This window comes from Papaver somniferum, chromosome 5, assembly GCF_003573695.1.
Source record: "Papaver somniferum cultivar HN1 chromosome 5, ASM357369v1, whole genome shotgun sequence".
NCBI lineage: Eukaryota > Viridiplantae > Streptophyta > Magnoliopsida > Ranunculales > Papaveraceae > Papaver > Papaver somniferum.
The window spans coordinates 205,709,524-205,733,438 of NC_039362.1; the positions used below are offsets into that span (position 1 = coordinate 205,709,524).

General features: G+C 37.6%; 4 protein-coding genes across 6 annotated transcripts; 1 reads left to right on the forward strand and 3 right to left on the reverse strand.

Annotated features, from left to right (window-relative positions):
• The first annotated feature begins 5,973 nt into the window (after positions 1 to 5,973).
• Positions 5,974 to 10,683, forward strand: LOC113284413 (serine/threonine-protein kinase STY13-like). The gene is made up of 2 exons (XM_026533860.1): positions 5,974 to 7,475; positions 9,797 to 10,683. Exons 1-2 carry the CDS (start codon positions 6,559 to 6,561, stop codon positions 10,134 to 10,136), a joined length of 1,257 nt encoding a protein of 418 aa, XP_026389645.1. The 5' UTR covers positions 5,974 to 6,558; the 3' UTR covers positions 10,137 to 10,683.
• A 100-nt stretch (positions 10,684 to 10,783) lies between these two features.
• Positions 10,784 to 16,048, reverse strand: LOC113284414 (U-box domain-containing protein 52-like). Of its 2 annotated transcripts, none has more exons than XM_026533861.1 (11): positions 15,907 to 16,048; positions 15,485 to 15,780; positions 14,842 to 14,936; positions 14,597 to 14,718; positions 14,094 to 14,311; positions 13,927 to 13,981; positions 13,257 to 13,569; positions 12,969 to 13,070; positions 12,456 to 12,884; positions 11,585 to 12,352; positions 10,784 to 11,138 (listed from the first exon to the last, which is right to left on the reverse strand). In XM_026533861.1, exons 2-11 carry the CDS (start codon positions 15,657 to 15,659, stop codon positions 11,058 to 11,060), a joined length of 2,358 nt encoding a protein of 785 aa, XP_026389646.1. In that variant the 5' UTR covers positions 15,660 to 15,780; positions 15,907 to 16,048; the 3' UTR covers positions 10,784 to 11,057. The 2 variants fall into 2 exon arrangements, with proteins under 2 accessions (XP_026389646.1, XP_026389648.1); XM_026533863.1 differs by having other exon boundaries at positions 15,485 to 15,687; positions 15,907 to 16,024.
• Positions 16,049 to 16,225: 177 nt separating this feature from the next.
• On the reverse strand, positions 16,226 to 19,528 carry LOC113284415 (pentatricopeptide repeat-containing protein At2g34400-like). The gene is made up of 3 exons (XM_026533864.1): positions 18,308 to 19,528; positions 16,937 to 17,971; positions 16,226 to 16,341 (listed from the first exon to the last, which is right to left on the reverse strand). Exons 1-2 carry the CDS (start codon positions 19,141 to 19,143, stop codon positions 17,026 to 17,028), a joined length of 1,782 nt encoding a protein of 593 aa, XP_026389649.1. The 5' UTR covers positions 19,144 to 19,528; the 3' UTR covers positions 16,226 to 16,341; positions 16,937 to 17,025.
• Positions 19,529 to 19,756: 228 nt separating this feature from the next.
• LOC113284416 lies at positions 19,757 to 23,592 on the reverse strand. Of its 2 annotated transcripts, XM_026533865.1 has the most exons (8): positions 23,417 to 23,589; positions 22,039 to 22,328; positions 21,195 to 21,394; positions 20,934 to 21,104; positions 20,656 to 20,754; positions 20,454 to 20,526; positions 20,073 to 20,177; positions 19,757 to 19,973 (listed from the first exon to the last, which is right to left on the reverse strand). In XM_026533865.1, exons 1-8 carry the CDS (start codon positions 23,475 to 23,477, stop codon positions 19,878 to 19,880), a joined length of 1,095 nt encoding a protein of 364 aa, XP_026389650.1. In that variant the 5' UTR covers positions 23,478 to 23,589; the 3' UTR covers positions 19,757 to 19,877. The 2 variants fall into 2 exon arrangements, with proteins under 2 accessions (XP_026389650.1, XP_026389651.1); XM_026533866.1 differs by lacking the exon at positions 20,934 to 21,104 and having other exon boundaries at positions 23,417 to 23,592.
• Positions 23,593 to 23,915: the final 323 nt, after the last annotated feature.

The following is a 23,915-nucleotide window of genomic DNA, read 5'->3' on the forward strand; positions in this document are numbered from 1 at the left end:
ATTGCAGATTGAATTAAGAGTTAGAGATATTAAACTCTTCGATATACTTTACTCTAGATTGAGTCTAACTGTCTAGTTGATTCTCTAGAAACTATATCAGCGTAAGTCCTCTCAGATTGCCAAACGAATTGTTGGGTGTGGTTGTTAGACCCCCGCATTTTCACTTCCTTACATTCCTTCTTTTTCTTTTCAAAGTTGGAGGTAAAGGAGATTTTTCTTTTTCCTTCATGATTGATGGATTAATCTTTTCCATTAGAAACATGATGCTTGGAGTATCCATATGCGTATGGGATTGTGAGAGGAAATCACAACTTAAACTCAACAAGCAGTCTTAAGTTAAAAAGAGTTTCAGAGAAGGAAAAAGAATGTAGGTTACGAAACCTATAATCACAGGTTCGCGCACGCACAACTCACAACCCTAAGAAGGGTAGATTTGTCGAGAATAACCCTCTTTTATTGATTGACCAGGGAAGTCCTTTCCAATATCAATTAGATATGGAAAAATTCCAATCTTGCAAAACAGGCAAAGCTAAAAAGAAAAGAAAACAAATTTAAAACCATTTCTCTTTTTATAAAGCCTGAGATGTGCAGAATCTTGTCTCTTTTGATCAGGCACATGAAACAAGATGCACAAACCAACACAATTTAAGTTGTGCTGGGGTGAACAATAATCTGTCCACCATATTCTTTTCGATCGGAATTCATAGAACCTTGTTTCTCATAGTGTTTAGACCATAAACTTCTTTCTAATGGTCTTGTCTTATCCTTGGAAACTAACTTATTTGACGAATATAAAATCTTACATAACTCAGCGGTCTTTTGAACAAGTTTAAGCTTGTTTGCTAATCGATTTGCTCTTCGTTGAAGTTTGTTGACATGCCTCAATTTGTGTTTGTACTTGAAACACTTTGACAGTTCATGACCTTTGAGTGAACAATATGAGCATTTCAACCTGGAATATGATTCAGACGCCTGAGATGTGCAAGTTGGTAGACACATAGTGGAACCTGAAAAATTAGAATGAGAGTTTCCAACAGAAAGGTCAATTTTTTCTTCCAGACTTGTTGAGTTCTCTTCTGAAAGAATATCAAGATTGATGTATGTATTGCTACAATTATCAAAATCAATATTTTCACAAAGAAGTGCAACACTTGATTTTTCGTCTTCATTAGAATCATAGTTGTCAGACATTTCATCAAGAGTTACAGCAAGATCTTTGTTCCCAGTGTATTTCTTTCGATTTGGGCACTCATTTGCAAAATGACCAAAACCTTTACACTTAAAGCACCAAGGCATATCCTCGTCATCAGTTTCATCATTATCCCTGTTTTTAGGAGGAACACGGCTATGGGATTTATCTGATGATCTGGATTTATCTCTGTAGAACCGTTTACTTCTCTTCAAAAGAAGATCCCTAAACTGTCTTGTGATCAACAAGACTAACTTGTCAAGATCTTCATCTGATGAATCAACCTCAGAAAGATCAACTTTAAAGATGCAAACACTTTTACTTTTATCAAGTAATTTAGTGTTCTTTTGTGCTTAATTTGAAAGCAATATCCTTCCCAGATTTGGATGTGTGCTCATGATCAAAGATCTTTAACTTCCCAACCAGAGTATTTCTGGAAAGCGTTGCGAGATTATTTCCTTCAACAATGGCATGCTTCTTAGAATCGTATCTGGATGGAAGAGACCTGAGAATCTTCATCACAACGTCCTTTTCAGGAATAGTCTTACCCAATGCAAAGGATGCATTAACAATTTCAGACACTTTGTGATTAAACTCATCAAATGATTCTTCATCTGCCATACGAAGGTTTTCCTAATAAAAATTTAGGTTTAGAAGCCTAGCTACCTTTTCATAGGTATTCCCTTCAAATACGGTTTCTAAGATATCCCAGGATTCTTTAGACTTTGTGCATGTAGACACATGATGCTGAAGATCTGGGGTAATGGCATGTATGATAGCATTTAAGCCGTCAGAATTTTGCTTTGTAGCAAGGATTTATCTAGACTATATCTACCAATATCCTTGGGTATAGACACATCGCCTTCCGTATCAACCGGAGGAGTATATCCATTAACAACACGTACCCATGTTTGAAAATCACGAGCTTGAAGAAAAGCACGCATAACGATTTTCCACCACAAGTAGTTTGAGCCATCGAAGACTGGTGGTACGTTTATGGAGATAGAATTTTTGTCCATAGAGTCAGATCGCTACAAACACAGACTTATAAGGTCTTTAAACGTGTTTGCCTGCTCTGATACCAATTGAAAAAGTGGGGGTCTAACAACTTCACCCAATATTTCGCTTAGCAATATGTATGGACTAACTCCAATATACTTTTAAGAGAATCAACTAGACAGTCAGACTCAATCTTAATAAAAAGTATATCAAAGAGTTATATCTCAATTTCTCGATTCAATCCCAACTCAAGCAAATAGAAATCTGCGAGTCTGATTGAATACAAGAGAAATCACTTAAACGGTACCAAAGACCAATGTTAAAGGATCAATCAATATCAATCAACAACCAAAGGTTGGATTTACCAATTGATCGATTCAACGCACAACCTGTGATATTTCAATTATATAAAAAAATATGATGCGAAAAAAAAATAACACAGACACCAGAAGTTTTGTTAACGAGGAAACTGCAAATGCAGAAAAAACCCGGGACCTAGTCCAGATTGAACACACACTGTATTAAGCCGCTACAGACACTAGCCTACTGTAGTTGAACCCCAATTAATCTCACACTGATCCAAGGTACAGTTGCGCTCCTTACGTCTCTGATTGCAGCAGGATACTACGCACTTGATTACCTTAGCTGATCTCACCCACAACTAAGAGTTGCTACGACCCAAAGTCGAAGACTTTAATAAACAAATTTGTATCACACAGAAAAGTCTACAGTAATAGATAAATCTGTCTCCCACAGAAATACCTACGAGTTTTGTTCCGTCTTTTGATAAATCAAGGTGAACAGGAACCAATTGATATACCAGACTTATATTCCCGAAGAACAGCCTAAAAAAATCAATCACCTCACAATAATCTTAATCGACTAGCGAAACAAGATATTGTGGAATCACAAACGATGAGACGAAGATGTTTGTGACTACTTTTCTATCTTTCCTATCAGAGAAATTAATCTCAAGCCAATCTTACGATTGTACTCAATCACGATATAAACAACAAGATCATATCACGCAATTACAGAGAAAATAGTTGGGTCTGGCTTCACAATCCCAATGAAGTCTTCAAGTCGTTAACCTACAAGGTCTCGATAAAAACCTAAGGTTAAAGGAGAATCGACTCTAGCTTATACAACTAGTATCATACATGAGGTGTGGGGATTAGGTTTCCCAGTTGCTAGAGTTCTCCTTTATATAGTCTTCAAATCAGGGTTTGCAATCAATGCTACCTTGGTAACAAAGCATTCAATATTCACCGTTATGTGAAAACCTGATTAGATTCAAGCTAATATCTTTCAACCGTTAGATCGAACTTACCTTGTTATACACAAATGAAATGTAACTTCATTTAGGTTTGAGTAACCGTACCTAAACGTGTACACCTAGTTGGTTCAACAATAGTTAGCCAGTGATTATCCATATGAGCACTTTCATGTCAACCTTATTCATCTTCACCACAACTAGTTCAAATGACTCAAATGAACTAGTTAGAGAGTTGTTCAATTTCTTAGATCTCATATAGGTATACAAGACACAATCGAAGCAAAAACATTTTTGATTCACTCGAATTGATTCATGAACATTATAGCCACGGTTTGCAAAAATTGCATTCCTTAATTTATAAATGTCTTAGTTCACGAATTAAATTGTTTTTTATAAAATAACCCACTTAAATACGCATACGGGTACACATACTTAAGTACCAGGACTGAGCTTGTTTTCAGTTCACAAACTCCAGCAGAAATTCACGGGATGTGAACTTCCAACAGTACGCGTACGGGTATGCGGACTTAGCTTCGGTCATCCTGAACAAGCAAAGTACGCATACTTTGGTTCAAGGATTTGGACTTACACAAGTATGAGTTCACATACAATGTTTATATCCAAACATGGTTATATATATTCTAAACTCTCATTTCAATCATTGAAACATTCTTAGAGGATGGTATATAGTGGTTATTCACACACTATTTTTCATCAAAGCGATTTTCAAGAGATTGAAATAACTAACATGACTTTCGTCACGAGTAAAGATGAACTTGGCCAAAGCGAAAGCTTACCAACACATATTTCGAGAAATAGATAAGCGAGATAAACTCGGATCGAAATAACAAATGTGTATAATCGAAGTCTATATAGCAATACGACTTTTGTCTCAAGATAGGAGATATAGTAGATAGACTTCTGAGTGACAGATAAGTTCAACTCTCCACATACCTTTTTGTCGATGAGGATCCACCAGTTCCTTGAGTAATTCTTCGTAGTTGCATGATGAACGTCGCGGAGTCTAGAGATCAACTACACTTTCTATCCAAGTTCGAGACTTAGCTATAAGTAGACTGGAAGTCAAGACTTATAGTTTTGGAAACTAAACTTGACAAACAAGCTTGAGATAGCAATGCTTGCGAGTTCGACTGAGCAGCGCTCTAACACCAGGTGCTTGGATTGTATGCACCAAAACCTGTTGGTGTAAAATGCATATGTATCGATACTATTCCGGGATAGAATGCTTTTTGTTCCACTAGCACACCTTTACACGGTTATTAAAAAAAGCTACCTCATGTTTCCTGTTGTTTTACTAAAGTTGGGATAAAAAGATTAATTTTCTTAAAATTGTTTCCTATCCTGTTAGGTCTAGAGATTTTCTTGTGCCGGCGAGCCAATTTATTTTCTTAGCCCCCATCCCCCATTTGGAAATCATGGCTCTGCCATCGTGTATAAGTACAATGTTCACCAAATAATTGATCTCTCTTAAAGTTAAAAGAACCATTATGTCTGGATATTAAAAAAAATCAATTAGTCTGGAATTAAACGTTTATTCTACTTATATCGACACATAAACTATTGTTTTTCTAATAATCAAAGAAAAGAATATTTCGTTGCGCAATTCAATCTCAACCTTATTACAAGCGTTGTAATTTGGCAAATGTAAGGACACCTTCAATCAATTAATTTTTTGTGAAATATATATATTTTTTTTGCTTCTGAATTTTATTATTAACTTTTGTTTTCGGGGAAGCAACAAGGCCCATGGATTTTTTTTTATTATTCTGACTCAACTGATTCATCTGGAACTGACTCATTACATCTGACTCAAATAACTCCGAATCAGATGTATGAGACGCGTCAGACCTCGAGTCAGACATCGGAAAAGTGAAAAAACAAACATTTATCTCGACCCAAGTCAGTTCAGATCACGAGACATATCAAAACAAACATGATTTTAAGCTTCTGGTATTCAAACACTTTATTTAGTCTACTACTTGTAGGTCCCCCCCCCCCCGGACTTAACTTACTGATTTGGATCTAATTCAACTGACTCACTATGTCTCACAATTTTTTAATAGTTGAGTTACAGAAAACTTTTGAATCCAGTCAAATATATGTTCAATAAGTCAGATACAAAATCATACATGAACAAAAAACCCTAAATTAGATGCACGAACAGATTTAGATATTAGAAAAATGAGAAAAGAAAGAACTCAAACTGAGTTAGATGCCGAATCAGATTCAGATCACGAGTCAAAACCAAACAAACAAGCTGTTAGTCTAAGATTAAACATTAAATTCCCACTTTTATCATCTACACTTTTCTCTTTTCATTTTTATTTCATGATCAAAGAAAAGAATATTCCAAATGCCTATATTATCCAATCTGAACCCTCTATTACAAGTGTTGTAATTACACAAATGCAAGAAAACGTTGGATAACATCATCTCTGGACGCCAAAAAGAAAAGAAAAGAAAAGACTCCTACTACTAAATACTAGTCATCTCTCTCTCTTATTTGATCTGACACTAAATTCACTCCTCGAAAACGCCATCCTTTCTCTCTCCTCCCTTTCTTCCTCCTTCTGCTTCTTTTCATTATTTCTTGTTGAAGTTATCCCCCTCCCCTTCCTTCTCCTGCTGTCTCTCTCTCTTTTCTCTGCACAAATTTGGAGTCTAGTATCCATTTGGTACAACAAACCCTAAACAAAACAGCAAAAAGAAGAAGGGATTATTCCCTTTCCTAGGGTTCTATTCTTTTAGGGTTTTCTTTCATTTCTTGGCTTATTCTGTGTTGTTGTTACAAATCTGATGATGCTGCTGATATAAAGGTACAAGCTTTTCATGATGCTCATGGTATAATTCTGGAAAACCCCCAAAATACCAATTTAGGTTTTGAAAAAAAAAAAAAGTTTAGAACTTTGTGCACAGAAATGTATTGTAGTTAAAACCCAGTGTTAGATCAGAAGGGAAATGAAATACACCAGCTAGAAAGAAAAAGAGTTTGTTTTTCTTCTAGGGTTTGTGTTTTTATTCAGTGGGTTCTTTTTTATTTTTGTTTGAGGGTTTTGATTATTAGGTTTTGAAGATGTTGGAGGGACCTAAATTTACTGGAATTATAGCACCTAATGCTAATAATGCAAACAATGAAAACAATTTCTATAATTTCACACAAGGGTTTTATCAGAAGCTTGGGGAAGGTTCAAACATGTCTATTGATAGTATTGGGAGTTTACAAACTAGTAATGGTGGAGGATCTGTTTCAATGTCTGTAGATAACAGTAGTGTTGGATCAAATGATTCACACACTCATATTTTAAACCATCCAGGTCTTAAGAATGTCAATAATAATTACTCTGTGGGTCATAGTGTTCTCCGTCCTGGTAGGGTTTCTCATGCATTGAGTGATGATGCATTAGCTCAAGCTTTATTCGATAGTAGATACCCAACTGAAGGTCTTGAGAATTATGATGAATGGACTATCGATTTGAGGAAGCTTAACATGGGTACTGCTTTCGCACAAGGGGCTTTCGGGAAACTGTATAAAGGAACATACAATGGTGAGGACGTCGCAATTAAGATATTGGAAAGGCCAGAGAATAGTGCGGAAAGGGCACAGTTAATGGAACAGCAGTTCCAGCAAGAAGTTATGATGCTTGCTACTTTGAGACATCCCAATATTGTTCGCTTCATTGGAGGATGTCGTAAACCCTTGGTGTGGTGTATCATAACGGAGTATGCAAAGGGAGGTTCAGTTCGGCAGTTCCTCATGAGGCGGCAGAATCGTTCTGTGCCATTGAAGTTAGCTGTGAAGCAAGCGTTGGACGTCGCAAGAGGGATGGCTTACGTGCATGGACTTGGATTCATTCATAGAGATCTTAAGTCGGACAATCTCTTAATCTCTGCCGACAAATCAATCAAAATTGCAGATTTTGGTGTGGCAAGGATCGAGGTTCAAACTGAGGGGATGACGCCAGAGACGGGAACGTATCGTTGGATGGCTCCGTAAGCTTTTATTCTCTCTTAACTTTTACAGTTCTCCTCCTCCTTTTTGTTTTATTGACTTCATTGCTAGTTTCTTAGTTTACTCTATTAGATAACATTATATCTTCTTTATTTGGTTGCGCCATAGATCTATCTACGTTGATGCTTTCTGCTAGGTTTTTGTATCTAATTTGATATGCAACAAATTCGGAACATGGAAAAAATAGAATGTGCGATGCATTTCTGTAGATGCCCTAGATTGTATCTTGCCCTTTCTGCTAGGCATGCCTCTTTAGTGCTTACATTGCTCATTTTTTACCTTTTTAGACCGATCGTTATTCATCCACAATTAGCTAGAAATTTTTCTCTTGCCAGTGGGAATCTGAGTTACGTGTACTGCATGCAAGTTGATAACCATCTTGATTAGATATCATTATATTTGGTTGCGGAATAGATCTCTCTACGTGGATGCTTTCCGCTAGGTTTTTGTATCTACCGATCTGTAGATGTCCTCGATTGTATTTTTCCCTTTCTGCAAGGCATACCTCTGTACTACTTACATTTAATCATTTTTTACCTTTTTAGACCAATTGTTAATTCAATCCTCAATTGGCAAGAAATTGTTTTCTTGCCAGTGGGAATCCGAGTTACGTGTATTGCATGCAAGTTGAAAACCATCTTGATTAGATATCATTATATTTGGTTGCGGAATAGATCTCTCTACGTGGATTCTTTCCGCTAGGTTTTTGTATCTAACGATCAGTAGATGCCCTAGATTGTATTTTTCCCTTTCTGCAAGGCATACCTCTGTACAACTTGCATTTAATCATTTTTTACCTTTTTAGACTAATTGTTAATTCAATAGAAATTGTTTTCTTGCCAGTGGGAATCTGAGTTACGTGTATTGCATGCAAGTTGTAAACCATCTCGATTAGGTGTCATTATATTTGGTTGCGGCACAGATCTCTCTACGTGGATGCTTTCGGCTAGGTTTTTGTATATAACGATCAGAAGATGCCCTAGATTGTACCAATCCACAAACGGCAAGAAGTTGTTTTCTTGCCAGTGGGAATCTGAGTTACGTGTAGTGCATGCAAGTGGCAAACCATCTCGATTAGGTATCATTATAATTTGTTGTGGGCCTGCGGCATAGATTTCTCTACGTGGATGCTTTCGGCTTGGTTTTTGTATCTAACTACCCGTAGATGCCCTAGATTGTATCTAGACCTTTCTGCAAGGCATGCCTCTGTAGTACTTACATTTGCTCATCATTTACCTTTTAGACTGATCGCTTATCAATCCGCAATTGGCAAGAAGTTTTTTTTACCAGTGGGAATCTTTATTAGTGCATGCAAGTAGCAAACCGTCTCGGATAACTGTTGGTTTATCTTTATTAGTGCTAATCATGACTGCCCCGTGTGCATTCATTTATGCAGTGCCTTAAAAGTGTTCAACGTATCTGGGGCAGTTATGATTGGCCCTAATAGAGATAAACCAAATATTTGTTTATGCCCAGTGCCTTAGAGTGTTACACGTATCTACCTAACATCTAATGTTCTGTCGACGTGTCAATCCTTTAAGTGTTAGTCCGCATTGATTGCGTCATGAATGGATGGCGTATCTACCTATCATCTTCTAATCTATAATTGTGTCAATTCTTGAAGTGTTATTATCTAATAATCTATAAACGTCTCAGTTCTTGAAGTGTTAGTCTGCATTGATTGCACAGTGAATGGTAGCTGTCATTATATTCTTCGAAATTTTTTCATTTAGGTTACTTGTTAAGTGTGTTTTACATATGCTTAAGAGGAGTGTCCATGTACTGCTGTCAGACACTTTATTTTATGATTAACACCACATTAATCAATCCTTCTTTGTTGTTAGTGATACTTAGTTACTACAGGCAGACATTGTTTAGCTCCCTCCCCCCTTCCCAGATAGTTTTACTATATATGTTACCGAATCATTAACCAATAGAAAAGTGGGTTTCACATGCTGGTTTTGTGCCCCTGAGACTTTTTCAAGCCAAATACATTTGTTGATCTCTTGCTCGACTATACCTACAAGCACATGTACTTTGACTTTTTCAAGCCAAAAACATGTGATTGGCTTATGTATTTGGCTTGAAAAAGTCAAGTAGGTGTACTTGTAGGTCTTAGGTACAAAATCAGAGTATCTAAAACTCGATTTTGAAGATTAGGTAAATGATGTAGTCAGAGTAAGAGGGTTTTACGGAGAAGATACCACGCACACTTATATTTCATAAAGTCTGTTTAGTAACCATCAGTCTCATTCTTTTGTGTTTTCTCATTCTTTTGTGTGATGTGTTTGAACATGTTCAGAGAGATGATCCAGCACAGGCCGTACACTCAGAAAGTTGACGTTTACAGCTTTGGAATAGTTCTGTGGGAGCTGATCACAGGGATGCTACCATTCCAGAACATGTCAGCAGTCCAGGCTGCATTTGCTGTGGTGAATAAAAATGTGAGGCCTATAGTTCCAAATGACTGCCTGCCGGTGCTCAGTGAGATCATGACTCGCTGCTGGGATGCCAACCCCGAGGTCCGTCCTCCCTTCACTGAAGTCGTGAGGATGCTCGAATATGCAGAGACTGAAATACTGACAACTGTTAGGAAGGCTCGCTTTAGGTGTTGCATTACCCAACCAATGACAACGGACTGAGCAACATTCTCCAACCACAAGCTCATGAGGAAAAATAGAAGAGCAGAAGTGATTTATGTGTTTAAGCCAGGCAGGTGTATGTATTAGCATTTCTCTTTTTTTTCTTTTTCTTTTTTTTTCTTCTTGCGAACTTACTTCCAGAGGGTAAAGAAAAGGGTACCATAGAGTCTTGACTGCTGGTTTCTCAGTCTCCATTTTACTTTCATCCATCGAGGAGATTTGAAGTTGTGTATCCAATGAACCCCCTGAAGTGTCATATATGTCTGTTGTGTTTCTTTCAGTATACTGTTCTGTTCTTTCTTTGAGAAAGCAGGTTTTCTTTGTCTATTTCCTTTTTTCTTTTTGCGTCGTTTCGATTTAGGAGATCTGAAATATGTTAAAGTGGGGCTGATGATAATGACCCCCAATGTGTGTATTCCTACCCTTTCTGACCCTTCTGAATGAATGTAATGTGTGTTCTGGATTGCCAGAGCTGTGAGTCTGACATTCTTTGGTATACAGCTTTGGTCTCAATTCAAAAAAATATAGAAGCATGGTTTTCTTTTTATATGCCTACCCTTTCTGACCCCCGATATTGTTGTCTTTTGCTTCCTTTTGGTTGTATTTACTGCTTTCAGAGCTGCTTGGTACTACTACCACCAAGTTCATTATACTAGTGCTTCTTAGAGCAGATATTATTGTCATTTTAGAATTAACAGAGTAAACCACACAGAAATATGATTTTACTTCTCAGTTGTAAATATTTGTATCCTTGTATGGGGTGACAAAATTTGTTCACGCTAAGCCAGCATTCAACTACAATACAACAAACATACTGATCTCTTCCGATTTTCCTTAATACGGTAGAGTAGATGTCACCCAAAAAAAAAGAAAAAGAAAAAGAGCTCCTCTTATGTGTAACTTTATTGATCAATTAGTCAGTCACCTCATAGATGCTACACTAGTCCGGCTCCTTGAACTGTCATATCCAGATCGTGTGTAAAGAGGGTCGCTCATCGTCTCCTGTAAATACAACAGAAATAATAAATTTTTCAGTTACCCAAACATTTTTCCAGGGGTTCTTTTTCAAGATCAACCACAATCATACTGAAATACATAGTATGCGCACACTGCTTTTATTGGCATCATCTAGCACACTGCTCTATGTTGCCTAAATGGGGGTAACAGATCTAATAACTATTAGTAATAAGGATTTTCTGCCTGACGTATGATAAGTTACTCCAACCAAAGATTTATCCGGGTGGATGTTTTTAAAAAGGAATGATCTCACCACACAGAATGTCCTAGCTAGAAAATTTGAGCTCGGAAGTACTAGTGGCCCAGGAAATAGAGAACAAAACAAGCGTTGATACCAAAACAATGTAGTGCTGATTGAGACATTGCATTCAGGAAACAATCCAAGTTCAGTTGTGTGTAGTCAAAACTAAACAACACCAAAAAGGAGTTACCTGGCGAACAGAGTAAACTTGGCTGTGGCTAGAGGATGAGTATCCTCCTCCAGTTCCACCTATCATTATATGGTCCATATTATCTTCAGCAAGTCCTCTCAATCTATTGAGCTCAGGTAAGACAACCTTCCCGAGATCTGGACGGTCTTTTCTCCTTAACTCAGCACATTGGAGTGCAAGCTTGGCGAACACCATCGCCTCTTCAACTGGCCAGTCGGGCACGTCAGGGTCCAACATCTCCGCAAATTGTCCCCTTTCAATAGACCGCTCGACATGATGTGTCAAACCCATAGGTGGCTTCGCTGTTATTATTTGTAAAAGCATGATACCCAGAGAGTACACATCAGATTTTATGCCGAGCATTCCTGTTTGCTGATACTCTGGATCAATGTAACAGAATGTCCCAGCTGTAGATGTCATGCGGTATTGAGTCACAGTGTTGGCCACGGATGGAGGGACAAGTCTAGCAAGCCCAACGTCACTAATTTTGCTAACATAATTGCGATCCAGTAATATGTTGCCTGGTTTTAAGTCACGGTGTACCAAGGGCTCTGGCTTGGTTTGATGTAGAAAGAGCAACCCTGTTGCGATTTCTGCTGCAATTCGAAACCTAAGTTGCCAAGAGAGAATTGGTCCATTTCCTCGTCTGAAAAGACAATCATCTAAGCTTCCATTGGCCATGTACTCGTACACTAGACAGCCATACTCGGGGCAGGCACCTAGGAGAAGAACCATGTTTGGATGTCGTATGCAGCTCAGTACTTCAACCTACAGCATCACGAAATTACCATGGCTTTTAATAATCTGAACATGAATGAAATTAGGGCTTCTAGGAGGGAGGGCCGGTGGGTAAACTGTGATTTTATTTTACCTCTTGCTGAAACTGTGATCTTCCTTGAGCAGCATCCGGACGCAGAACCTTAATAGCAACTGGTGTGTGATCCAGATAACATTTATACACTGGTCCATAACCACCTTCCCCAATCTTCCGCTCTTCTGCAAAACACTCAGTTGCTGCTTCAATTTCCTCGATTGTATATTTTCTATACCGCAAATCTGAATGTGCAAGAGCATTTAAAGCCCTTTTCTTGTCCTCAGATTCTTTCATAGCCTTCAATTCTGCACTCATTCTTTTATGTGCTTCTAGTTCTGCAATCCTCTGTGCTGCTTCAGCAGCCTCTAATGCTGCCAGGCACTTAGCTTTTTCTTTCTGCGCCATTGCTAATGCATTTTCCTCAGCCATTCGCGCCTCATGCAACCTATGCTCCTCCTCCATTTTCCATCGGTGGAGCTCCATCGCCTGTGTCAAAAACTCATTGATATATTCAGAGTGAAATAAAGAATCAATAATTTATTGTATCAAACTCAGTTGTACTGTACTTACCTTTTGCTTTGCTGAGAGTGCTTCTTTACAAGCTGAACTGTACATATCCATTGTTTGCTTCAGCTCTAACTTTAACCTCCTCATCTCAGCCTCAACCTCATCCTGCGTATTCATCACTAAATCCATAAGTAACAACCATCATGCACATACTTGTTGGTACATTTGTCTATACATCAATTTAGGTTTACATTATTAGTCACCATTTAAAGTTTCACAAAAATGGAAAAAGAAAAAAGGAAGAAGAAAACAAAAGAAAAGAATATCCTCTTCATATTGTTTATACCCTACCATGTTGGATGAACTTGATGACATCTTGCTGTCCTGTGAGATCATTGAGAAATCACTTGAATATTGGAGATCTACCGACCTAGGTCCTCCTCCCATTCGCAGTGACTCAAAGCTTTTCCGACCATCCATGTCCGAGCTGTTTGACAATCTAGGTGGAGTCCGGACAGGGTCGAAATTATCGTATAGTGAGGGGAACATGCGGTCAACACTGGGCCTCCCGGAGCTAACATATGATATGTCAGTATCAGGATTTGAATACTCCCCGTAAGGTCTTTCGGGATGGCCTCTCCCTCCTGCTCTACCGAATGGTGACCTGTTTCCATCGCGAAGATTAGTTTACTTTTATTTATCACCTCATAGCCTCACTGTTGGGGCTGGCATACAAATTTCAGTTTCTAGAATCTTGTTTAAAATCACTTGAGAAAACCGAAATGGTCTAATGTAGTTGGCACATTCAGAACAACACTGACACAGCTGAACACCAGCACAAACAGCAAGAATTTAGTTTGGGCTACAACCAACACCCATTGATTTTCTTTCTGAATCGTGAACCACGGTTTCTTCACTTACCAACCCACACATACATTTACCATTTTGAGATAGGGGTAGCAAAGTGGTCAGATTAAACACTCGCACAAGACTCTAAGTTTGTCAGGGTAATGAGTCTTACCTGATTGCATCCAACTCGTCTTGGAAACTACGTTGCTCCACAGGTGTTTGAGGAGCTGCAAATAAAAGAAAATTCAGACCATTTCTCTACCAAACTATCAATGACATGAGGTGGAGTGAAGTGTATCTTTTACAGATAAACTCTTTTTCAAGAAAAATAGTATTGACCTCTTGGTGTACTACTGCGGGCAAACTGTGCTTCAGGTGGTTCAGGAGCTCTTGCGACTTCCTGGGTCTGTGTTTGGATCTTAGGACGGGCAGTGCTCGGGGCAGCTCTAGAGGCAGTTTTTACAGATGAAACCTTTCCTTTAGAGATAACATAGACAGTGCAGAAATCTGGTGCTGACTTTGTGACCACCGTTGGCACATCTGTAGGCTTAAACGTTCTGTCCAAGAAGATTTTACGTATTACAAACGTATGTAGAAATTGAGCATAAGCAGATAAAGAGAGCAATTTCATGAATTTCCTTGATCTCATGATTGGGAGCTGAGATAAGGTTGCTAGAAACTAGAAATACGGTATCTATATGCAGTATGGTTGACTGACACAGAATGACAGCAGAACTAAATGTTTAGAGGCATCTTATATATAGCATTATTGTACCTTGACATCTCTAGATAAGAAACCGAAAATACGAAAAAATAATTGCCGGTAATATTCTGAAGATTACCTGAGAAAGGAATTCCTCGATGCAGCTCCAAGAACTAATGTGTCAATTCCAGAATGGGAAACATACTCCGATATAGCTTTTCCTATATCCAGCTCTTCAAGTACAACATCATGACATTTTATCTTCACCAAAAAAGTTATGTTGGCAATCATAAATGTTAGAATTTCTTTTTTGGAGATAATACAGCTTCATTTTCCATCCCTAATAGAAATAGAAAAGAGGAATGAGTTAAACCAAAGTTTTACCTCTTTTCGTGAACAGAAGCATCGAAAGGGAAGAAAAATTTCCTTATTTACAGCATCACTTGGTTTGAACGGGGAAATAACATCATTTGGTCCTGCTGCAAACAGAAAAGTGATGAAAGGGATAGTCATTAAAAACTGCATGAATAGATTCAACAACAAAAAAAAAAGAATCCATGAAGCGCTACAAAGGGTATAACAACAAGAGGAAAAAGAGATCAACGACGTCAATGCACAACGCTTCCTTGCAAGAGACACAGAATAGTATCAGGAACTCCACACGTTGATATGAAAATAACATGTAAATGTAACTTATTTTCTTTCTCAAAATTTCAGTTATTGAGCAATGATGTTGCATTACCCTAAGATGTCAGTATGCCCACATTAGTATTTAAAATTCAGCGTATACTTGACTTTCACTACACTTAATTATGAAGATCATCTGCGTTGAATACAATAGACCTACACTTATTCATGTCTGGATTCATTTGGCGCTTTTCTTATCATAACAGTTTTCTTACGTCTTGAAATGTAAGAAGTCGTTTTACCTTGAGAGAAACCATAAATTTTTACAGAGAACCCATTCTAATATGAAATATGAGTGTGTGCGTGTGTGTGTGAGAGAAAGAGAGAGATGGAGAATTACATGGAATAGGAGCACTTTTCTGTTTGACATGGATTAATGTAACAGTTTGACCTCTGCCTAAGAGATGATCAATAGCCCATTTTAGCGCATATTGGCTGCTTTTATCTTTGTCTACTGCAACTGCAACAATCCCATTTGAATCTTTCTTCTCTTCCTCAACTTTTGGCATCCACATCTTCTAAATTCTCTTCTCTTTCCGTTTTCTACAAATTAAATTATAATTTGTTTTAAGAGAAAAGAAAAAGGTAGAGAGGGAGGGAACTTCACAGAAATTCCTTTTTTCCTCTTTAGAACACCTGTTTCAATTTCAATTTATCAAACAGGCAAAATGAAGAGAAAAAAAAATCGTTATTATTTCCATAAGAATATCTAGAAACTAAAGCCAACCAAAATTAGAAAAACATTGATGATTGATGAATTACCTTTCTTGTGTTCCTACGGATCACCTACAAGACTCTCTTCTGATCCTTTGTTGTTCTTTCTTTCTCTCACTATTTTCTTCTCTTTCTTTCTTTCTCTCTCTCTCTCTCTTTCTTTCTCCAACAGAAAGGAGACATCTTTCTCTACTCCATCTCTCACTATTTTTAGCTTTTCTATTTTCTTTCAAAACTGTAAAAACTCTGACCTCCATTTTCTACATTCTCTCTCCTGCCTTTTGCACCACCACAACTGACAGGTGGTTTCATTTCTTTCAAAATCAGGTGGGAATCATTGGTCAGCAATCAATCATAAGTTCTGACGGGCAAATTCATTTTAGGCTCTGGTATCCAAATGTGTACCAGACAGTTAAGGGCCGCATAGCTTTATTTTTCTAACGGGTGAGTTAATCCTACTTGCCATCAGAGAAAATCATAATACTGTGAGACAATAAAGAAAAACATAAGCCAAACTTGTTTTGCAAGCGTGATTCACATGTCTGGTAGAAGATGTACGCTGGATCGAAACCTTAATATATACATGTGCCTGACTTTTACTTAACTATGACAGTCAGTGGTTACAGACTTACAGCTCCCACATTGAAATATAATTTTGGAAGGAATAACATTTAGCAGACCTTTAGAACGACACATCAGATGATTAACAATCTAAAGCTTTTCATTACATCTGGGGGTGATTTTCTAGATTCTAGTATCCAAAGCTTGGGAACCGTCTAAGATATGCAATTTGGATATAATATCTAGGTCCTAGTTTGGAGACAGACATTGATTGTAGTGAATAACACAAATAATCCTAAGCAGAAAAGAAATGTGATACTTGTCCCTAATAAATATAATAGTGTTTGCCCTTCCTATCTGATCGAGTGTAATATTCCACATTGTTTAGGGCACAGAGTTTTCTGAAGGTTAAGTCCCACAGCCTCATTTAGTCTTACACTGCATCTGAAGTTACAGGCATTAAAAAGTAAATAACAGGAAAAAAAATCTGCAAAATATAATGCATTTTTTTACTGACCTGAAGGATCCAAGAGGTCCAAATTACAAGCAATGTGTCAAGTAGGTGAGTTTGGTTTGAAATGATAATCATTTTCCATCTTCCACTGCCTACAGATAACTCGTGTTGGGAACATATCCTTCAAACTTCATTTCCTCATTCAACGAGTTGAAAACTTGGGAAATACCATTAGACGCAAGGCAGATTTCACCCGCATGAAACTCATGAAGTTGACTCTCAATATCAATCCAGCTAACACCAGGTGTCTTACTCACCCCTTTCTCTCTCATCAACCCTCTCATCCTTGCCGAATCATCCCACTTCTTTGAATTTGCATACATCTTGGCTGATATAATATAGTTTCCAGAATTGGCTGGCTCCAAATCAATTAGCAAACTCACCACACGTTCACCAATCTCCACATTCCCTCTAGTCTTGCATGCTCCAAGCAGTGCCCCCAACATGACAGCGTCGGGCTTTTCAGGCATCTTCTCAATAAAATTCCACGCTTCTTCTAAATTTCCTGAGCGTGCCAAAAGATCAACCACGCAAGAATAGTGCTCTACTTTTGGGATTAATCCAAAAGTGGGTCCCATCAAATCAAACCACTGGCAGCCCTCTTCAACCAACCCTACATGCACACATGCAGATAGAACTCCAACGAAAGTGATGTCGTCCGGACAGACAGTCCCATCCTTGAGCATGGACTTAAACAGAGCTATGGCATCTTGTGCCCTTCCATGAACAGCAAGCGCAGAGATCATGGCGTTCCAAGAGACCACATTTTTTGAAGGCATGTTTTTAAATATTTGATGTGCCTGGTTTATGCTTCCGCATTTCGCGTACATATCAACTAAAGCCGTCGCAATGTAGACGTCATGCAGATATCCTTTTTTGGAAGAGTATTCTTCTACCCACTTACCCAAATCTATGGCTCCGACAGAGGCACATGCTGATAGTACCGCTGAAAGTGTAATCTTATTAGCCTCCGCTCTAGCACTTATCATGTCGTGGAATAGAGCAATTGCTTCATCTGCTGCCCCATTTTGTGCATACCTGTTTGGAATTGGTTGAAAATACAATTAATACAAAATCTATGTGGATAATAGAAAGAACATCTGAACCTGTAACAATAATCACCCATGATCAGCAAGCAAACCAATCAGGCCTGAGATCGCCTAATTGTTATTGCTGGTGGTGATCCAACTCAATGCTTATATGTAACATGCTTAGGTAGTATCTAGTTGTAGTTAATTTCCACTGGAAATAGAACTTAAGTCACCAATAATCTCTCTTAGCGACCAAGGATAGATCGTTGTCAAAACATGTAAGACAAGACATATATAAGGAAAGAATGAAACAAACAGCTGCAAGTAGGGAACAGAAACTTGCCCTGTGATCATGGCATTCCATGGAATCGAATCTTTCTTTACAGGCATTCGATCAAAAATCCTCCTAGCTGATTCCAAATCCCCACACTTTCCGAACATATTAATCAACGACGAACCAACAAATGTATTTAATTCAAATCCCTTTTCCACTACCAAACCTTCCAACAATTTCCCAAAACTCAAATCCCCAAGATCACCACAAGCTCCAAGAACACTCACTACACTCATTTCATTTGGTTCACACCCCTTCATCCTCATCTCCTTAAACAAGCCCACAGCTTCTCTAGAACAACCCATCTTTGAATAACCCGATATCATCGAATTCCAAGAGACCAAATCTCTCTCAGTTATTGCATCAAACACTTTCCTTGCAACACATACATCACCACACCTAGAGTACATAGTAATCAGAGAATGAGTAATATGAGAATCTAGCTCCAACCCAAGTTTCACAACACAGGAATGTGCCAGTCTACCTATACTTAATGATGGTAAATTAGCACAAGAAATCAACAAAAATGGGTAAGTAAAATTGTTAGGTTCTATACCAAAACCCTTCATTTCAAAGTAAAGTTGAAGGGTTAGTGAATAATCATGCCAAGTATTAGTCAAAGCACGGATAATCAAGTTATATGAGAAATCATTGGGTTCAGAAATATGTGAGAAGAAAAACAGAGTGTAATCAGAGTTTACTTTGAGATCAATGAGTTTAGAAAGCAGGTAATTTTGTTTGTCTGTGATTGAGTTTATAATCATCTGAGAATGAATTTGTTTTAGTAATTTGAATGAATCACATTGTTTTAAAAGATTTATGAGTTTATGTGATGGTGATGCCATTGTTGTCTCTGCTTTTCGTTTTGTGGGATATTCGGGAGGCCAACGGTGTAAAGAGGGAAGGAAGCCTAATGAGTTCAAGGACTCAGCTTTTTATAAGGGGACTCGGCTTCAGCCCGAGCGGCCGTCGCAGCCCTGCCCCTGTGACATGATGTAGCGCCAAGTCCTGTCACTTGTGGGAGCAGTAAGGTATGCGGTTCACAAAAGGTCTCAAATGCATGCAGTAACCAGAGATTAGGATTGAACATTGATTAAAATTACACCTCGAATCCGAATCTTAAAAGTTCAATCATAGGGTAATCTGATTCTTAGAATTGAATTCCAAGTAAATGAAAGTAATTCAATTATTTTTGTTTGTACCCGGAATCCAATTCAGTTATTTCTATTTGGATTGTGTCAAAGTTAACACAATCCAAGTCGAAGACCGCACACTTCTCGTCTGAGACTATGTCTCCTGATCTTATGAAAAGTCTGAAACTAAACTCAACCAAAGTTGCAAAGGGAACCAAATGTCAAAACCTTGCTTTGTGAAACAAGACTGCATATTGACAAACTAATATGCAGGAAAACAAAAGACAGTTAGATGTAACAAGTGAGAAATATGCAAGTAAACTCGTAGAAAACAGACCATATCCATATTATTTCTTTGGATTAACTATCACTACTATTCAAATTTAATTAGGAGCACCCCCTGTTTTATCAATCACTACTTTGTCTGCACTAAAGATATTGTAACGTCAATACTTCTCAATAATTGGAGAAACATAGTCTATCCACTCTTTTCTAACTTCATCGATCTTCGGCATCCCATATTTCATCCCCGACTTAAACATCTGCAATCAAGAATTTCAACACATGGAAGCATTATTAACAACATTATATTGTAACGCCGTGGAAATATCACAAGTGGAACGAAAAAGTTGAATCACTACCTCTTGAGGGTTCTGCATTGCAATGTCATAACTTTTTATGATTTGCTTCATATACAACATCACATAAAATCCACACTCCCAAGTTCCTTCTTGTTTAGGGTTGTGCTGCATGTAATTTTAATATCATCAGTTGGGGCGGAGCCAAGAATCATGGGAAGGGGGTGCAATCAAAATTTTTAGGGGGTGCAAAAATGAAAAAACAGGCTTGTCTGATAAATTTTTTTTCTTATCAGGCCTAAAATGGGTTTTGGAGTCAACTGAGTAGGGGTACGAATGCACCCCCTTGCAATGGGCTGGCTCCACCCCTGATCATCAGTTCAACGTATTTGTCACGTATTATTAACATTTAATGGTATGGGAAAAGATTTATTAGTTTGTTACCTTCACATCGACCCAGGATACTTTCTCTTTAGATGTCTTGAAATCCAATTCTCGAGCTAGAGCTTGCGAAACACTGGTGAACTTATTGAGTTAGTCAAAATCGCAAACTTGTTTCACAAATCTTGTAAGGGAAGTGACATGGGTTTAAGCACTTTTCCTTCTATGCATATAAAAATATGTTCCAACCCAAAATCAAACTTACATGCTCATATGCTCATCTAGATTGTATCTATGCTTTTCGTCCAACGAATTCAAATAATAAAATACCCCGTCGAAAAATACGATTAGTACCCAATGAACTCTACAAAGTGAACATGCAAAAAGTTAGTATATGCAAGAGATGCAAAAGCAATGTCAACAACACCGGTGGATATCAAAGAATACCCTAACTCTAAGTTTTATACTTGATATGCAAAGGTTAAAATTTGTAAAACATAATCAAAGTTCGAGTTGAAGAAATGTAATGGATCTTCAGCTCACCCTGTATTACAAGGAATAAAGATGTATTTTCGACTGCAAGCTGAAACTTTCAGTCCACTTAATATATTTCTCACGAAAACTTCTTTATCGACTTGAAAATTAACTGCTGCTGGATTTATAGATCCAAACTTATTTTTGTGTGCATCACTACCGAATTTCTCATATAACAATCTGAGAACACATATAAAGATGAGTTCTAATATCATACCCTTAGTCGAAAAGAAGCAAGTATTTTTCAAAGCAACAATCAAGAGGATTTACCGGATGTATAAGACTATGGCATTGTTCGAAAGCCACTCATAAGGCGTGCAAATGAACTCAATATCTTCTAGTGTCATTTGTATAAGCACATTTACAGTTTGACCAAATACTTTGTGATCCAACTCAACTTCAATCGCAACCCTGCTTGCAAACACTTCTTTTGCTCTCTCATGAAACTTATGAATTGCATCCATTCGCTCCTACAACCAAAAATGTGTAAATACACAACTAAAACGTAAACGGAAGAGATATACGTCCCGCGGATTGTCCCGGTAGAGAAAGTGGGTGGGGTCTCTCTTTGACCCGGCGGTTTAGCAGAGGTGGATTTAGGATGAGACCCACCCCAATACTTCGCCAATAAAAACCGCTAAGTCAAATAAACAAAAGATTTTACTCTCTCCGTCCTAAATTATTAGTTCGCTTTGACTAAGTCAAGATACTAAGGAGACCGGAGGATTGTACAAAACTATCCCTATTAAAAGCATATTATTAGCAAAATTAAAATGAGTAAACGGATTATGGAGTATGTAAGAAATATACATATTTGGTAATTTAGTTATTTATAGAAATGTTTAGATAGAAGATAAAAAAAAATCTTTATGGGATTGATTTAGTAAATTTGTTTCCTTTTGAGGAAGATATCATTTAAGATCTTAGATTGGTTATCTCTAAAACTAATTTTATAATTACAAAAAATCGAAGGGTATCTTTGAGAGTTTGACTAATAAATATGACTATAAACAGAAGTTGGCCAGTATTTTAGGACAAACGAAAATAGAACAGAGGACAAAAAATTTAGGAAAGAGGGAGTAAGAAGTAAAATATGTGAGTGCTGAGAGAAAACCTTCTGAATTTGTTCTCCTAGCTGTTTTCGAACTTGTTTCTTAGAAACTTCGAGTTTCGGGGCAGCTTCTTCTCGCCGTGAAGTTGTACAGACACCACCATACTCAGTGGACACAAACGATAAAAACGTTGATTTTCCGCAATAACGCTGCCCTGACCCATAACAAGGGTTTGATGTGCTATCTTTATCTTTCTCTGCTCGATCGCTGAACCAATAGCGCACTTTGGCATCAGACAAGCCTAGGTCATTTGCTAGCCTCTTTCTTATTCCCAATGGTGGAATTGAGTATCCTGTTTACACATTGAAATTGAACACCGATGTGTTCAAACCATAATAAAGAGAGGGGGAAACATGATGCCAGACATCTCCCTGAGTCACCGAAGGTGAATACGAGTAAAGCTGGACATAAATATACAATTTCATTCCGGAAACAAGCAATGCAAATGTGTGGCAGAAGTCGTAAAGCGGGTGCAAGGCGGCTAAGTAGGCATGGGCTCAAAGAGACTAGCCAGGGACTCCACTATTTCTTTTTCTTTTTCGAGATTCAATAGAATTTATGGTCGTTGGGCTTACGGTACACCAGAAGTATCTCTCATTTAAGTACTCCCTCCGTCCCAAATTAATTGAGTTATTTGTATTTTGCATAATTATTGAGGCAAATAGAAAAGGGGAGCATGAGTAAGTATTTTTTACAGTTATACCCTTATGGGTAGTAACTAGTGAAACTTAAAAATGATTTATCTATACCACGGTTTTTCGTAAACTTTATATACCGTTGAAAAACATTTTAAAACACCTACATAACGAATATAAACATGACTATCAAATTATACATATTTCTTACAGTAACAATAATAAATTAAAATGGTAGTTTTAGAAATATCCTGTTGATTAGTGAGATAGCTCAAGTATTTGTGGTACAAAATTTAAAACCAATTAACTCAATTAACTTGGGACGAATGGGGTATTTAACAAGAAAAATAACTCTTCTTAATTTATTTGGTTTCATGTTTAGTTAAAGGTTGTGGCCCATGCCGCGTCCAGATCCCAGGGCCTAATGAGAAATCGATCTAAAATCGCCAGTATATGGGCCTAGGCGCAAAAACGCCAGAAGGCCTCAAAATTTTCAGGCGGCCTTTGGGAACTAATACGAAATCCTAGGCTCCGCCTTTTGCTACACAATATGCAATTCAAACAATGCAATTCTTAAGAAAGTAATTAAAATCTGCCACAGCTAAATCTAGAAAAGGGTTGAGAAAAGACAGGCTAATTTAGTTTATGAACCAGTAACCAAACAACATCTGATGCACACACTATTGTTTAATATTGCTTAAAAATTTGAGTAACTAGTTAACAAAATGAATTAATTTTATCTTACCGGAAGAGACACAGGCAGCTTCTAACATCTCTAACTGGAATGGCGAATACGGACTCTCCATTTCTCAAATTCTGTGAACAAAGAAAAATGTGAAGAAGATACCCTTTTATGTGTTAACTATGGATAGTGAAGATAATTAACATTTGGTTTCAAGATCATGGAAAATATATAGTGCGAAGGGGATTGGAATTCTGACTGTGCACTGCTAAATGTGGGTAGTCAAGAATATTCGAAATTTGGTTTAAAGAAGGAAGTTGTTATATACTTCATGAACGAAACTAACAAAAGGGTGATTGCAAAAGTTGTGTTCTTTGCTCTGAATTGGAATTTACAAAAGGTGGAATGTTTTTATCTAATAGCAAAGTGATTCTGATAAACTTACAACTAATAGTGGATAATAAAAGATCCCATACAAATTCGTAATCTATCGAATCTTTTTGTGTGTTGCTGACACTGAACATAAAAGAATGGTTTAGTGATTTTTCATTTTCTCCCTAAA

Coding starts and splice junctions, on each gene's coding strand:
- LOC113284414 (XM_026533861.1), bottom strand. CDS start 15,659: ATGTGGATGCCAAAAGTTGAGGAAGAGAAGAAAGATTCAAATGGGATT. Junction 13,982..14,093: donor CCGCAGTAGTACACCAAGAG/GTCAATACTATT, acceptor TTTTATTTGCAG/CTCCTCAAACACCTGTGGAG. Junction 11,139..11,584: donor AAGTTTACTCTGTTCGCCAG/GTAACTCCTTTT, acceptor TTGTATTTACAG/GAGACGATGAGCGACCCTCT.
- LOC113284416 (XM_026533865.1), bottom strand. CDS start 23,477: ATGGAGAGTCCGTATTCGCCATTCCAGTTAGAGATGTTAGAAGCTGCC. Junction 20,755..20,933: donor TTTATTCCTTGTAATACAGG/GTGAGCTGAAGA, acceptor TTCACTTTGTAG/AGTTCATTGGGTACTAATCG. Junction 20,178..20,453: donor TATCCTGGGTCGATGTGAAG/GTAACAAACTAA, acceptor AATTACATGCAG/CACAACCCTAAACAAGAAGG.
- LOC113284415 (XM_026533864.1), bottom strand. CDS start 19,143: ATGGCATCACCATCACATAAACTCATAAATCTTTTAAAACAATGTGAT. Junction 17,972..18,307: donor TGGAATGCCATGATCACAGG/GCAAGTTTCTGT, acceptor AATTCCAAACAG/GTATGCACAAAATGGGGCAG.
- LOC113284413 (XM_026533860.1), top strand. CDS start 6,559: ATGTTGGAGGGACCTAAATTTACTGGAATTATAGCACCTAATGCTAAT. Junction 7,476..9,796: donor ACGTATCGTTGGATGGCTCC/GTAAGCTTTTAT, acceptor GAACATGTTCAG/AGAGATGATCCAGCACAGGC.